This window comes from Ambystoma mexicanum, chromosome 5q, assembly GCF_040938575.1.
Source record: "Ambystoma mexicanum isolate Mex_15411 chromosome 5q, UKY_AmexF1_1, whole genome shotgun sequence".
Taxonomy (NCBI): Eukaryota; Metazoa; Chordata; class Amphibia; order Caudata; family Ambystomatidae; genus Ambystoma; species Ambystoma mexicanum.
This window is the reverse complement of record NC_090933.1, coordinates 1323275965-1323289988: the sequence shown is the minus strand read 5'-3', so window position 1 is coordinate 1323289988 and position 14024 is coordinate 1323275965. Positions and strand designations below refer to the sequence as shown.

General features: G+C 44.3%; 1 protein-coding gene across 1 annotated transcript in view; it reads left to right on the top strand.

Annotated features, from left to right (window-relative positions):
- LOC138498509 (zinc finger protein 268-like) overlaps positions 1-13506 on the top strand; it is a 57726-nt gene extending 44220 nt beyond the window's left edge. Inside the window, exon 4 of the mRNA XM_069622286.1 lies at positions 8335-13506. Within this exon, the coding sequence (XP_069478387.1) occupies positions 8730-10691 (1962 nt within the window). The 5' untranslated portion in view covers positions 8335-8729 and the 3' untranslated portion in view covers positions 10692-13506. The remainder of the gene's footprint in view (positions 1-8334) is intronic.
- Positions 13507-14024: the final 518 nt, after the last annotated feature.

Genomic DNA, 14024 nt, shown 5'->3' with positions numbered 1-14024 from the left:
CTATTTTCAACTGTGTCCTGCGTTCTGTAAAAGGAACCTGTAACAGTCCAACTTTTCTGCCCCAAACTCCCACCCTCCCACCATAAACAGAGTGTCCCTTTATCGGGTCACCCCTAAACATTCCCCCCCGCGGCGTCCGACGCAGTTGGTTTGACAGCATCCAACTGTTATCGAACCACCTGTGTGAACCGCACAACAATCGGTCCGTTTTCAGTAAGAACACATCATATCTCAAACTTTCAAGCCCCCATATCGAGTCATTCGATGCCTGGGTGAGAGCGGCCTTCCATCTCACCGATAGACAGATAAACGGCCCTCCCCGACCAGGTCTATTCGACATTTCAGTCATTTCCCCCCATTTTGATCCCACTCTGTACCTCAAGTCTCATGGCACCACCCATCAACCTCTTACTTGGGTCCAGTTCAGGAGTCTGCGTGGTGAAGGTGACACCCAATTCGCTTCTGTCTTTCAAGGTGCCTCTTCATAGTGGGTGTGTAATTCAGTGAAGAAGTCAATGTTCCATATCTGGTGAGGTGTTCATTCTCCTGAATTTCCTCGACCCCTGCATTCTTCGTCTCCGAGGACCTTTAGTTTGCCAAATTTCTTCCGGGTTCTTTTTTGTCGGGATGGGAGTCCCATTTGTCTGGGGGCCCAGTAGTTCCGCTATGGCGTTGGAAATGTCTCTTTCTGTTATGAGTTTCATCTTCGTGCCGTCCCATTCGAACGCTAGCGAGAATGGGTAGCCCCATCGATATCTGGCACCTTTTTCTTTAAGGAACTTAGTAATTGGTTGGCATTTCCTTCGCATCGCTAGTGTAAGGGAAGACAGGTCTTGGAATATGGAGATGCGTGACCCCTCCAGGGAAATTTGCGGTGCCAGCCTGGCTTTATCTAGAATTCGAGCTCTGTCTGCGTAATTGTGGAACCGGGCCAGGATGGACCTCGGGCTACCAGGTTTTCCTCCCGCTCTGTGGATCCTGTCAATTTTGGGTGCATCTATGCCCTCATCTTCGAACAGGAGTTTCAGAATATTATGCAGGGTCTGCTTGAGGTGTGTCTCCGATTCTCCATCCACTTCCGGAACGCCAAAGACGCGTATGTTGTTCCGACGCTCTCTGTTTTCTAAATCATCGACTTTCAGTCGGAGTTCCTCTTCTCTGCTTTCGATGTCCATAAGGCGATGATCGACCTGCATTTCAAGGATGCCCGAGGAGGACTGGTTATGCTCAACCTCGTCAAGTCTTTCCTCCATCTTATCGATTCTGCCTGTGATCTTGTCGATCTTATTGCCTATGTCCGCTCTCATCCCTTTCATTTCTGAAAGGAGGTCAGCAATGTCACCCCTGGTCAGCGCCGCTTCTGGGTTTTGGGAGGCCATGGTGGGGGGTTCACGGAGGGGCAGTGCTTCGGTTAGTTGATTATAGCGAAATTTGGCCAATTTCTGTGAAAAGTCCATAGAGCTGAAGTAGACCCTTGGTCGGTCTAGCAGAGTCCCAATATTGCTAGAACGGGTCCGTAGTGCGCGTCGAAGGGACTCTATGTCGCAGTGTCGTTTCTGAGGCGGATTGTCCTGTGAATTTGAGGAGGGCACACGCCCCAAAGTTTTGGGGGCCCAACCCTCAGCTCGTCGGATGTCGCGGTGTCGCGGTGATCCGTGGGTCTCCCCACTTTATGTAGGCCCGGAACCTCCTGCGGCCGTCTGCACTGCTGCGGGGGCGTGGGATGCCCTGATCTGAGGAACCGACCGTGCGTTGTCCGCCGGGGGGGACGAGCCGTTCCGTCGGAGTATCGCGGGCTCTCCCGCAGTCCGGGGGCACGCCTCCGCGCACGTCCGGCGCCCCGATGTTCGAGACCTTCTCTGCCGCTTCTGCTCTTGCTCGAGGCTGTGTGGTGTGGGAGGGCTCGGTATGTGCTCCGTGTCGTTGCCGCTTTTAGTCGCTCGATGTTGTCCGCCTAGGGCGCAGGGCCTACGCCGGGATCCTAGTAGGCGGGGCTTGCGTTGGGCTCCGCGCGTTCGCGCTGTTTCGATGCGGCGATGGGGAAGAACTTCAGTCGGTCGGTTTAAGGCGAGAACACCACCGTATCGCTCCAAATTTTTTGCCACGGGTGGGGGGCACCTTCCAAAAGCCTCGTCTCGAGTCTCAGCTGTGGGGGGGTCCTAGAAGTGGGGGCTCAGACCTCTCATAGGACCTTCGATGAGCGAGCTCAGATGGGGCACGACATCATCCGTGCGCCCCCTGGTGGCCGTCTTCCAGCAATTTTATGTTTAAGCAGAACCCTACTTATTGGTCCAAAATGATGTACAATATCTTTCAACAAATCATCATAACTCACACCATACCAACATCATGGCGATCGTCGGCGATTGTTCCAATATTCTAGAAGGGCAGTCACTCTGTTCCAGGAAACTACAGACCGATCGCGCTTCTAGACGCGCCTTGCAAGCTATTTTCCACGTTCATCTTGAGAGACTTTAATAAGGTGACCATAGATTCCTGTCGGAGAAATCCTCTCCAAACAGGATTTATATCCGAACATCATCACCTAATAAAGCAACCGTTATATATGACCTTCATCGATCTGTGAGCTGCTTTTGACTCGGTCTCTAGGGAATTATGACTTCAGAAAATGGTTGCACAGGTATCTCCTTCCCACATTGCGTCTCTCGTAAAAGATCTCCACACTGGCAACATTATATATAAGTGAGATGAACAGCTGATGGGAAGTTGTCTGATCCTATAATGACTCATAGAGGGCTGAAGTAAGGGTGCACCCTTGCTTCCGCCCTCTTTAATTTTTTCATCTTAGATGTGGGTCAAGCTTTTGCGAACATTCTCACAGATCCCCCTAAACTGGCAAATAAACCAGTGCCTTTTCTGATGTATGCAGATGACCTAGTCATAATATCGAAGACTCCAAAAGGTCACCAGAGAACCTTAGAGACAGTAGCACTATATACAGAACAGAATCTCTTGACAATAAACTTGGAAATGACTAAGATTATGCTTTGCAATCCAGCTAACAAAAACAGGAAAAGGTATTTTTTCTGGAATTTGAGGCGCACTAGACTTCAGAATGTACAATATTACACTTATTTGGGCACCATCATAGTCATGCGAGGTGTTATGCAGCCATATAGGCAAACATTACAAGCCAAAGGAAGGACCTTGATACAGCAAGCACAGATTATTCAAGCCAAATATGGCAAATTCACCATTGCCCCTGCAATAACCTATTATTGTCAAAAGGTTACACCGATCCTTCTCTATGCTTCGGAATCAAAACCTATCTTGCAGGAGAGGTTTTGGAGTAACCTAGAGGGTAAATACTGGCGAAGCATTCTCCATCTACCTACATCTACGCCACTTCCTACGATTCGCAGTGAAATGGGTCTCATTTCATGTATGCGAGGTATATGTGGCAGCTTGTTGCTCTTTTTAGGAAGTGCCTTTTAGCACACAATTGATCTACTATACTGGGCATTTTGTCAGATTATGTGATTTCAGCCACCGACAAATGTATAAATAAAATGGCGTAATCTGGTAATTCAGGCCCGAGCACTAGCAGATGTCACTTTAGTGGTTCTTCTACAGAATCCAGTGCAGGTCAAAACAAAACTATTTTTCAGAGACTGGATCAACACCAGGGGAAAATGTAACAAGTACTGTGATTTTGATGTGGAGCTGTTTGCAATCAAAAAACACAGTAGCCCAGAGTTATAAGCACCATCAATAGAGCATAGAAATGATTTTCTTCATCTGAGATTCAATCTGTGGCCTACTAAAAAGTTGTTAGCCCGACGCAAAATAATAAATATCTCAGACAATGGGCCTCATTACAACTCAGGCGGTAAGGGGTTTACGGCGCCGTAAACAGCGCCGACCCTTACCGCCTGAGTACGAGGTCCCTTAGCGCCATGGCGGATTTAACACCTGCTTTTAGCAGGTGTTAAAATCCATGGCGCTAAAGGACCATGGAGTTAATTACGCCACCGTAATTTACGGTGGCGTAATTAACGCCTTCCCCACTCCCATTATGCCCTATGGGGCAAAAATGGGAATGGGGAAGGGTAAATGGGGATTGGGGACTTACCGCCCCGCCAAACTCGGAATGGGGCGGTAAGTCCGCCAACCACCATGGCGTAAACGTAGTTTACGCCATGGTGGTAAAGTCACAGCCCAGGCGGTAACTTACCGCCTGGGTCGTAATGAGGCCCAATGTTTGTTGCTTCTGTCAGCGAGTGGATCAAGAGGAAACACTAAAGCATCTTTTGACAGAGTGTGCTCTACTGATGGAACAGCGTCAGAAGGCCTTCATACAATTCACAGAGCCCTACAGAGCCATGACATCTGAAATATTATGGACTATACTTCATTCAGGATTCTCTACAATAGTTAGAATAAGAGCAAATGCCTTCTTGCACAATTTAAAACTGAATGAGAGCAATGCCAGGATGATAACGGATATACAGTAGCATACTCTTCAGTAAGCTCAATTCATTTTGATGCAATGGCTATTTGAACTTTAAGAGCAGGCTTTCTTTTTGCAAAAAACTTGCAAAAATTTAGAAGGCAATAATTGTATTCCTCTTTTAGAGGGACTTTTTAATTTACCTGCTGATATGGTTTCAGGATAATTTAGCCCATCAACGAGTTTTAATCAATGTATGAATTTGTTTGAATTTAAGTCACATGTATATATTTTATGTTTACTCTACTTATTTCTTTCATATTTTGTGATCAATTTCTTAACTTAAAACATTGTAAAGGTGATTTACATCAGCTATATCAATAATAAAAAAAAAGATGGCCACCGCAATACACTTGTCTCAGGTGTTCGGACACTTTTACTTTGTATATGGCCACACAATACCCTAGTTTACGGGTCTAATTGCTGCAATGTAAGCATCAAATATGGTGTGTAGCCTAAGCAGATGCTGATGCCGAACACCGTGTTTGTAGACGGCGGTGCTTAGTTGCTGCACAATTTCCCTTGCATCAAGAGGAGGTGTGTATTAAATTCACAGATCAATTTGAGGCCTATAGAAATATGTATATAGACATCTTGGACTATAGAAAGCATCCTTGTGTGTTTTAGACACGTGGAATTTAGGTCATCCCAGATAGAGAGAGGTGCTGTCTCTGGCCCTCTCATGGGTCTGAAGCCGACCTGTTCTTGGTCCAATAGTTGGTGGTTTTCTACTTGTTCCAGTGTTGGTTCGTAGGCATAGGTCTCTAGCAGTTTTTCTTGAAATTGAATGTTTTATATCAGCCTGTAGTTAGAGAGGTTTTCCACATTGCCCGTAGTATCCTCGGAGTGGTTTGATGTATGCAGAGTTCAAGGCTCGCGGTACTCTCCCTGTTGTAAGCGTTTGTTAGGTGTTATTTGTTTAGCCTTAGTGTGTAGTGTATTTTTTTTTGGGTGAAAGTTATGGTTGATCTAGTTCATTTCAGAATGATGGATTGATGGAGGCTTTCGGACCCGTTCTATTAAAAGGTAATTGAATCATTTCGATAAAAAATGTAGGTGTCTTGATTTTGTGTTTTTCAAGTGGTTAGACCTGTGGAGTCGAGACAGGTTACAGGGTACCTCTTCTATCTTTGTTCTGAGTTTACTTTCTATAGTGTGTATCTGTTAAAACTGATGATTTAAACAAAAACCGGAGGTAATGTGGGTTTTTAGGTTATAAGAAATGTTTGCATTAATTATCTTGCATACTTATTAAAAAATACCCAACAGTAATAGATTGTATGCAATAACGTACCTAACGGAGCCAACAATTGGCCAACGGATAACGTTTTGCTTTTAACGTGTATATGAGGTCCATGTTATTTGCATGAGAATACATGAATTTGAGACCAACATTAATGAGATTTACTTCCCAGATGTCACCCCAGTTTGGTTTTTAGTTTCTCACGTAATGTTAGTGCTCGCCACTTATTGGTATACTATGATAGGTTCTGCATATACACAGTCTTAGACTGTATGCCAAAATGGCACCTCGCGTGAGCCTGCACAGACTCCCACACCTTCCAACACTACCCAGGAGATGAATGTCAGAAAGGCAAGTGGACGTGGATCATCGGGACTGTAGAGGAATTTGCCTTGTTCCTGACTCATACCCCATGCAGAGGAGGAGTGCGTGTGGAAGGCAACAGCACAATGCAACACCTGCAAGGCCGAGGAGAGAACTAAGGAGCAATCCATATCTAGGCTTCCCAGAGTCCTCCCACCAACCAGTTGCTCAGGCTTCCTGAAAGGTTTAGGCCTACCATGGTAGGTTGGTCCGTTGGGCAGCCCTCCTGGGAAAGGGAAGCATTGATGATGACAGCCTGGCACTAGAGTATAGAGAGATGGGCCTGGCTGAAGTTAGCACGAAGGGTTGGTTTGATAGACCAAGCACTGGCAGGCAAAGTCATCCACAGTATCAGGACAGGTTGATGGGATATTAATGATGCAGGGAGGCAAAAGGCCTGAGCCATCAACAGCCTTTACTCCTGCTAGAATTACATTGCCAACTTGTGTGAGAGTGTTCAGCCATAGGTTCCTGGCAGTAACGCTACCTACACTAGACACATAATACATGTAGTAAGGTAGGGCTGACAGACAGGTGGACGGTTGGTGTCTCACGCTTCCTGGGGTGAATAATTATGCATACTATTCACACGTACCTACATCTTATTCCAGGACCGATGCCATATGGGTTACAACAAATGATGGCAATGAGATTCTCGCTCTTACAGATCATGAATCTGTTGGATTATGTTGCACAGATTCCCCTGGAGTAGGGTGAGTAGAATCTCCACTGTACATCAACGGGAATAATGTGTGCAATCACTAAATGGTGGCAAGCAATTCTTGGATATTGACAGTGATGGGGCAACATCCCCATTGGTTACTAGGGATGCGATGAAAACAGTTCTTCGTCACAGCAGAGAGGGTACAGGGGCATTCAACCTAGGGTGCAATTACCAGAATCCACAAAAAAGGGTCTAGCTCGGGTTATGGGAGTCTGATCAGTAACCGACCCATTTACACCCACTCCTTAACAATAAAACAGAGTATGTAACCCCTCCTGAAAACTATGCAGTGGTATTTTGAACAGGGAAACAGAAGGGGGACCCATCTGGCAGATTACATTTTGTACCTAGCAATGGGGCATTTGTATAAATAATTAGGAAGGCAAATGGGGTGTTTTGGGGAGTTCAGGGAGTCTCTCATACACTTTACCTCATTGCCAGAAATGTCATTCTTTTGGTCTATGACACAAGCTTGTTCTTTCTGTCACTCCTGGGTTAGAGGGATGGGTTTGGAGTTTATCTAGGTTTAAAGTCCATGTTTGAATGTAGTGCCAGCTTGGCCTGTGCCATTCTCACTGTGGGAAGAGATTGGCACTTTTCCTTTAATTCACAATGCATTCTTAATTTCCTCAATGGTGCTGTTGGTTATATTATTCATGTTTGGGCCAATACACATTTGCCCAAATGTAATGGAGTCATCAGTAATGACTGGTCGGACATATGGCCGATTGGAGACAAGCTGCTTCTGACTTGGCCTCATCACGAGTTGGGCTGTAGCCCTTAAATGCGGCTGCAACGGTATTACTGCCGGATTTAAGGGCTGGCCCTATCATGAGTTGGGCGCTAAAGTGGCTGTTTTACCTCCAGCTTTTTTCTGGAGGTGAAAATCCCTGTTTTCGGCTGTATTACAGCCGGCTGTATTAGCCCGCAGTATTAGCACCAAAAAAATCCCCATTCCACTCCAATGGACCCAATCAGGGATGGGGATTTACCGTTAAGGCCCAACCTGTGATCCGATGGTAATACCACCGGACCGGTCGGTGCTAGGGCTATTACAGTCGGAGGTATTACAGCCGGGAATACAGCCCAACTCGTGATGAGGCCCTTAGTGTCAAACGCCTGCCTTTATCATTTGTATATGGAATTGGGAGATTCCATGTACTCATTTCTGAACAAACAAATAAAATGATAGAACGTATATACATGTTCCTGATGATTAAACTATCCATTTAAAAGGTTTATTCATCAAGCTGTATTTTGTTTTCTATGTTTTGGATGCTAAAATGTTCGAAATAAAAATGAATCACACTTTTCCTGCTGCATGTTACTTCTGACCCATTAAATGCTCTCATTAGAGCACCACTACTCTAACACCTATGAGGTGCCTTTCCCCATAGATGGCACTTCAAAGTCATATAAGTTACTCTGTGAGCTCACATCACTGCTACCGAGTAGAGTAGTCATATTACATGTGACACCTGTTATTGTGAATGTGTTGAAACTAATAATGTGCTTCTCCTTTTATGTTAATAGGTGACTGATGCCCCAGAAATGCAACAGCAGTGATTGTTAGATTCTTTGGACTAACACAGTGAAAAGCTTCATTGTTAAAATATGCAATTCCAAGCATCTTAGAAGAGTGCAAGTTTGGGTTCCACTTGTCTTTTCAGAGTATTGAGGAACTCAGATTGAGAGGCCTGTTGGATACATGAACATTATGACTTCCGTCCATGCAACTCCTTCCCGGTAACATCCAGTAACGAAGCTTGTTCAGTCTGTTAATCCTGGGGAGTGGGATATCTAGCATGAACGTGACAATGTGGTATGTGCAGTAAGAAAATCACTTCTCATATGTGCTCTGAATTAGGGAAACGGTTCAGTGAAAAGGGTCCGCACCTGACAAAACAAATTGGCAATAAACTTTACACATGCACAGAATGTCAGAGCAATTGCCATCTCAAGAACATACTTATTGCCCTCAGGAAGACATGAGTGAAAAACCTTATCAGTGCACTGAATTTGAGACTTGTGACCATTTGCATGATACACTTATCTGCCACCACCAGATGCATAACGGTGAGAAACCACATGTCTGCAGTGGATGCGGGAAAGGTTTTGCTCAGAAGGAAGCACTTGCTATCCACCAGAGAACACATACATTTGAGAAACCTTATGGGTGCATTAAATGTGGGAAAGGGTTTGCTCAGAAGGGACATCTGATTAGCCACCAGAGAACACATACAGGTGAGAAACCTTATGCGTGCATTGAATGTGGAAAAGGGTTTGCTAGAAAAAAAGATCTTACTTTCCATCAGAGAAGAACACATACAGATGAGAAACCTTATGAGTGCACTGAATGTGGGAAAGGGTTTGGTACAAAGAGAAACCGTATTATCCACCAGAGAACACATACAGGTTTGAAACCTTATGAGTGCACTGAATGTGAGAAAGGGTTTGCTCAGAAGGAACAGCTTACAATCCACCAGAGAACACATACAGGTGAGAAACCTTATGAGTGCATTGAATGTGGGAAAGGTTTTGCTCTGAAGCAACGCCTTATTATCCACCAGAGAACACATACAGGTGAGAAACCCTATGGGTGCACTGAATGTGGGAAAGGGTGGGTTACAAAGAGACACCTTACTATCCACCAGAGAACACATACAGGTGTGAAACCTTATGAGTGCAGTGAATGTGGGAAAGGTTTTGCTCTGAAGCAAGACCTTATTATCCATCAGAGAACACATACAGGTGAGAAACCTTATGGGTGCAGTGAATGTGGGAAAGGATTTGTTACAAAAAGAGAGCTTACTATCCACCAGCAAACACATACAGGTGTGAAACCTTATGAGTGCAGTGAATGTGGGAAAGGTTTTGCTCTGAAGCAACGCCTTATTATCCACGAGAGAACACATACAGGTGTGAAACCATATGAGTGCAGTGAATGTGGGAAAGGTTTTGCTCTGAAGCAAACCCTTATTATCCACCAGAGAACACATACAGGTGTGAAACCTTATGGGTGCATTGAATGTGGGAAAGGTTTTGCTCTGAAGCAACACCTTATTAACCACCAGAGAACACATACAGGTGGGAAACCTTATGGGTGCATTGAATGTGGGAAAGGGTTTGCTCGGAAGGAACAGCTTATTCGCCACCAGAGAACACATACAGGTTTGAAACCTTATGAGTGCACTGAATGTGGGAAAGAGTTTGTTACAAAGAGACATCTTACTATCCCCCAAAGAACGCATACAGGTGTGAAACCACATGAGTGCAGTGAATGTGGGAAAGGGTTTGCTCAGAAGGAACAGCTTATTCGCCACCAGAGAACACATACAGGTGAGAAACCTTATGAGTGCAGTGAATGTGGGAAAGGTTTTGCTCTGAAGCAAAACCTTATTATCCACCAGGCAACACATACAGGTGTGAAACCTTATGAGTGCAGTGAATGTAGGAAAGGATTTGTTACAAAAAGAGAACTTACTATCCACCAGAGAACACATACAGGTGTGAAACCTTATGAGTGCAGTGAATGTGGGAAAGGTTTTGCTCTGAAGCAACGCCTTATTATCCACCAGAGAACACATACAGGTGTGAAACCTTATGAGTGCAGTGAATGTGGGAAATGTTTTGCTCTGAAGCAAACCCTTATTATCCACCAGAGAACACATACAGGTGTGAAACCTCATGGGTGCATTGAATGTGGGAAAGGTTTTGCTCTGAAGCTACACCTTATTAACCACCAGAGAACACATACAGGTGAGAAACCTTATGGGTGCATTGAATGTGGGAAAGGGTTTGCTCGGAAGGAACAGCTTATTCGCCACCAGAGAACACATACAGGTTCAAAACCTTATGAGTGCACTGAATGTGGGAAAGGTTTTGCTTGAAAGCAATGGCTTATTAACCACCAGAGAACACATACAGGTAAGAAGCCTCATTGGTGCATTGAATGTGGGAAAGGGTTTGTTACAAAGGGTGAGCTTACTATCCACCAGAGAACACATAAAGATGAGAAACCACATAAGTGTAGTGAATGTGGGAAAGGGTTTGCTCAGGAGAGACATCTTATTTGCCACCAGAGAACACATACAGGGGTAACCTCATACATGCACTGAATGTGGGAAATGTTTCAGTCAAAACAGCTCCCTTATTAGGCACCAGACAAAACATGCAGCCAGGGTCTATTTCAGTGTATTGAATGTGGGAAATACTTCAGTGAACAGGATGTTCTTATCTGCCATGAGAGAGGACATGTAGGTGGTGAAATCTCTTCTGCAATTGCACGTGCTTCAGAGAGAAGGAGATGCTTCTACAATGCTACTGAGTTTAGCATGTCTGTTGACTGATACAAGTGATGGCTGATTATGATTGTTGAATCACTGTTTGAAATGCATCCCTTCTGGATTATTCAGAAGGGAGACTGTACCTTCTGCGTTAAGGTAACCATCCTATGGAACACTTTGTCTAAGGACTTCATGCTAATTAATGGGCACCAACATTTTGGAAAAAAGACCCAATTACTATAGACCCTCATTGGATATATGGGGTGTCCCCCTTCCCCTCCTATTTTACAGGGACGCTACCAGCTACTGAAATGGAACCCAGAGGGCGTCTCCTTTCATCTTTACCAGTACCAATATTATGCTCTAGCTACATAGATTCTAAAAAAGGATTCTGAGGGACTCTGAGTGCATTTCCCTTCCCCACTCCATTGCACAGCTCTAGCAACGTACAACCCTTACAACATACTACACTCCCAGTTTCTGCAACACATCCTCAACAGTTCCTGTCACAACTAATGCAAATGTATATGGATAGAGAAGGTTTTCACAAAACAGAAAGGCTTCAGGGAGAGGGGCATAGTATGCATTACATAACATGGTGTTATCAATTACCATGTCACTGTACCAACGTCTAAAAGACCAGAATGACTAACATTTTTAAAAAAGCATTTATTTATTTACACACATAAAAATCCCTCATACATTCTCTCTAGAATAACACAATATTCCAACTATCCAAGTCCACATAGAATTCAAACACATGTGTTTGTCTGGTAAGCATCAAGTCTCGTCTTCTAAAATCAAATTAATCTACCTCACTTCTTTAGTCCTGGATATTCAAATACATGTTGCGCATATAAATCCCTGTCCAACTCCACCTGGGGTTTAAATCGCCTTTTCATTGACAAAGACCCAAAAGTCCTGTCCAGCCTTATCCCTTCTGCTTCAGGAAAATCAAAATCCAAATACACCTTCTCTATCACTGAATCAATATGTATAAAACAGCTTTGCATTTCTGAAGGCAAATCACAATGGTTTAACCTCTAAAGTAATAACTTGTATAGGCTCATCAAGCCCACCCCATGGCAAATCACAATATATCAAGCAGTACATTTCAATGTATATCATATTGTTCAAATGCATAGCAAAATACCACTGCATCATCCAAAAAAGACCATATTTGGAGCACATTATTCAGTCAAGCAAACCCCATTGCAATACTATCCCAATCATGACTTAAAGGGACAGCTTAAGGCATACACCCCCTGCTCCCTCTGACAGGATCTCAGCCTAGCATCGCCTCATCAAGTCAGCCAGCCCAACCCTGTATAGATGCTTCTCAACCTTTATACTCTGATGTCAGGTGCTATAAAGCTAATTATTTCCAGATATGACTATGGCAATGACATTTATTCTGTGCTACTTGGCATATGTGACTAACTTCAGGTGGCACAAAAAGTGCCAACCTGCTTCTTTCATGCATTGAGAAATGTGGCCATATCACTCTTCCATTAAGAGCCACACGCGCTACCTGTGACCTCTCACATTGGGTTGAAGGTGCTTTGTCTAGCTCATTGCGCCATTCATGGCAAATGCCCCCCCCCAATACCCCATTCTGCATTGGATCCTTCCACCCTTGTCCTCCCTGTGCCTCTACTACTCTAGATGAGGAGGTGATGTAACTATTTTTTTGTGGGGGTGTTTTTGCTCCCTATATCTGGAATGCCCTCTGTCTAAGATCACATGTCACCTCTGGCAATGTGACCTTCAGATGCTTACTGAAGACCCATCTGTTCTGGTTTGTCTTTCCTTCATTTTGCTGGATTCTCCTATGTTTTAATGTCCTCCTGCTGTTAGAACCCATAAACCTTTTGGTGAATAAGTGCCATAGAGAATGTTTTTTTTTTTTATTTAAAAAAGACAGCTCTTAATAACATCCCTACAATCAGCGTTTTATTAACCATTTAACAGTGACCTACATGCAGGAGTTTAACAACCTTAAAGTTGTTACTGTTTTTCACTTCTTTTACTGTCCCTGTTTTTGTAAGCGGCACATCAGCGCTTTCTAAGGAAAGTCTTCCCTAACTAGAGGGCTGCATCAGGGATATATAGTTATTCCCCCCTATCCTGCTGTCTTTCGAAATTGACCCTGCATCTCCTCGCCCACTATCTTTCGTGTAGCGCCTCTGGTATGTCCGTAATGGGATCCCAATACTGCCTTTACTAATAACATACAGTTGTGTGATGCCCTCCTTTACTGTGTTACAAAGTTAGCCTGTTAGGCCTTCACCCTGTTCACTGTACTTTCAGTGCCCTTTGGGTAATTATGTTAACCATTTAATCCCCAAGAATTTACTTACTTGAAAAAAAGTAGCAACACTTTAAAATTGGAAGCAATGGACAGGTAGGTGCCAGCCTTCCTGCTTTCACCCACTCAGGTTCATGAATATATTCAGCCCAGTGTTGCCAGCCAGGCAGTACCAGTGGATGCTGGTCTACAGGCATTTCTCCCTGATATGTAGGAAAACTATAAAGTAAACAATTTATATTTTATTGTACATGAATTGCTAGTTGTAAAGAAGTTTGCATTTCAAAGAGTTTACATTTTTTCTACTTAAATTATGAGAAAAAATGACTTGCCTCTCTGTAATGTTTTTTCTGATGGATGTTCCTGCCACAGATTCCTCATCTATGATATCCCTATCCCAACACAGATGTTCCCTGGAAACATTTCCACCGCTAGGGGACGCTGCACAGCTCTGTATCGGTCCGACGCCTCTATGTGCCCCATGCCAAAATGTTGTCTGGCCAGTATAAGTAGCAGTGCCGTGCCCCATGACCGCAGTTCCACCCTCTTTCCCTAGCACTCTTGATGCTGAGGGACTGTGGAACTGATGGTGTACTAGCTTCCCAGCACCAGTGTAACCAACAGAAAGC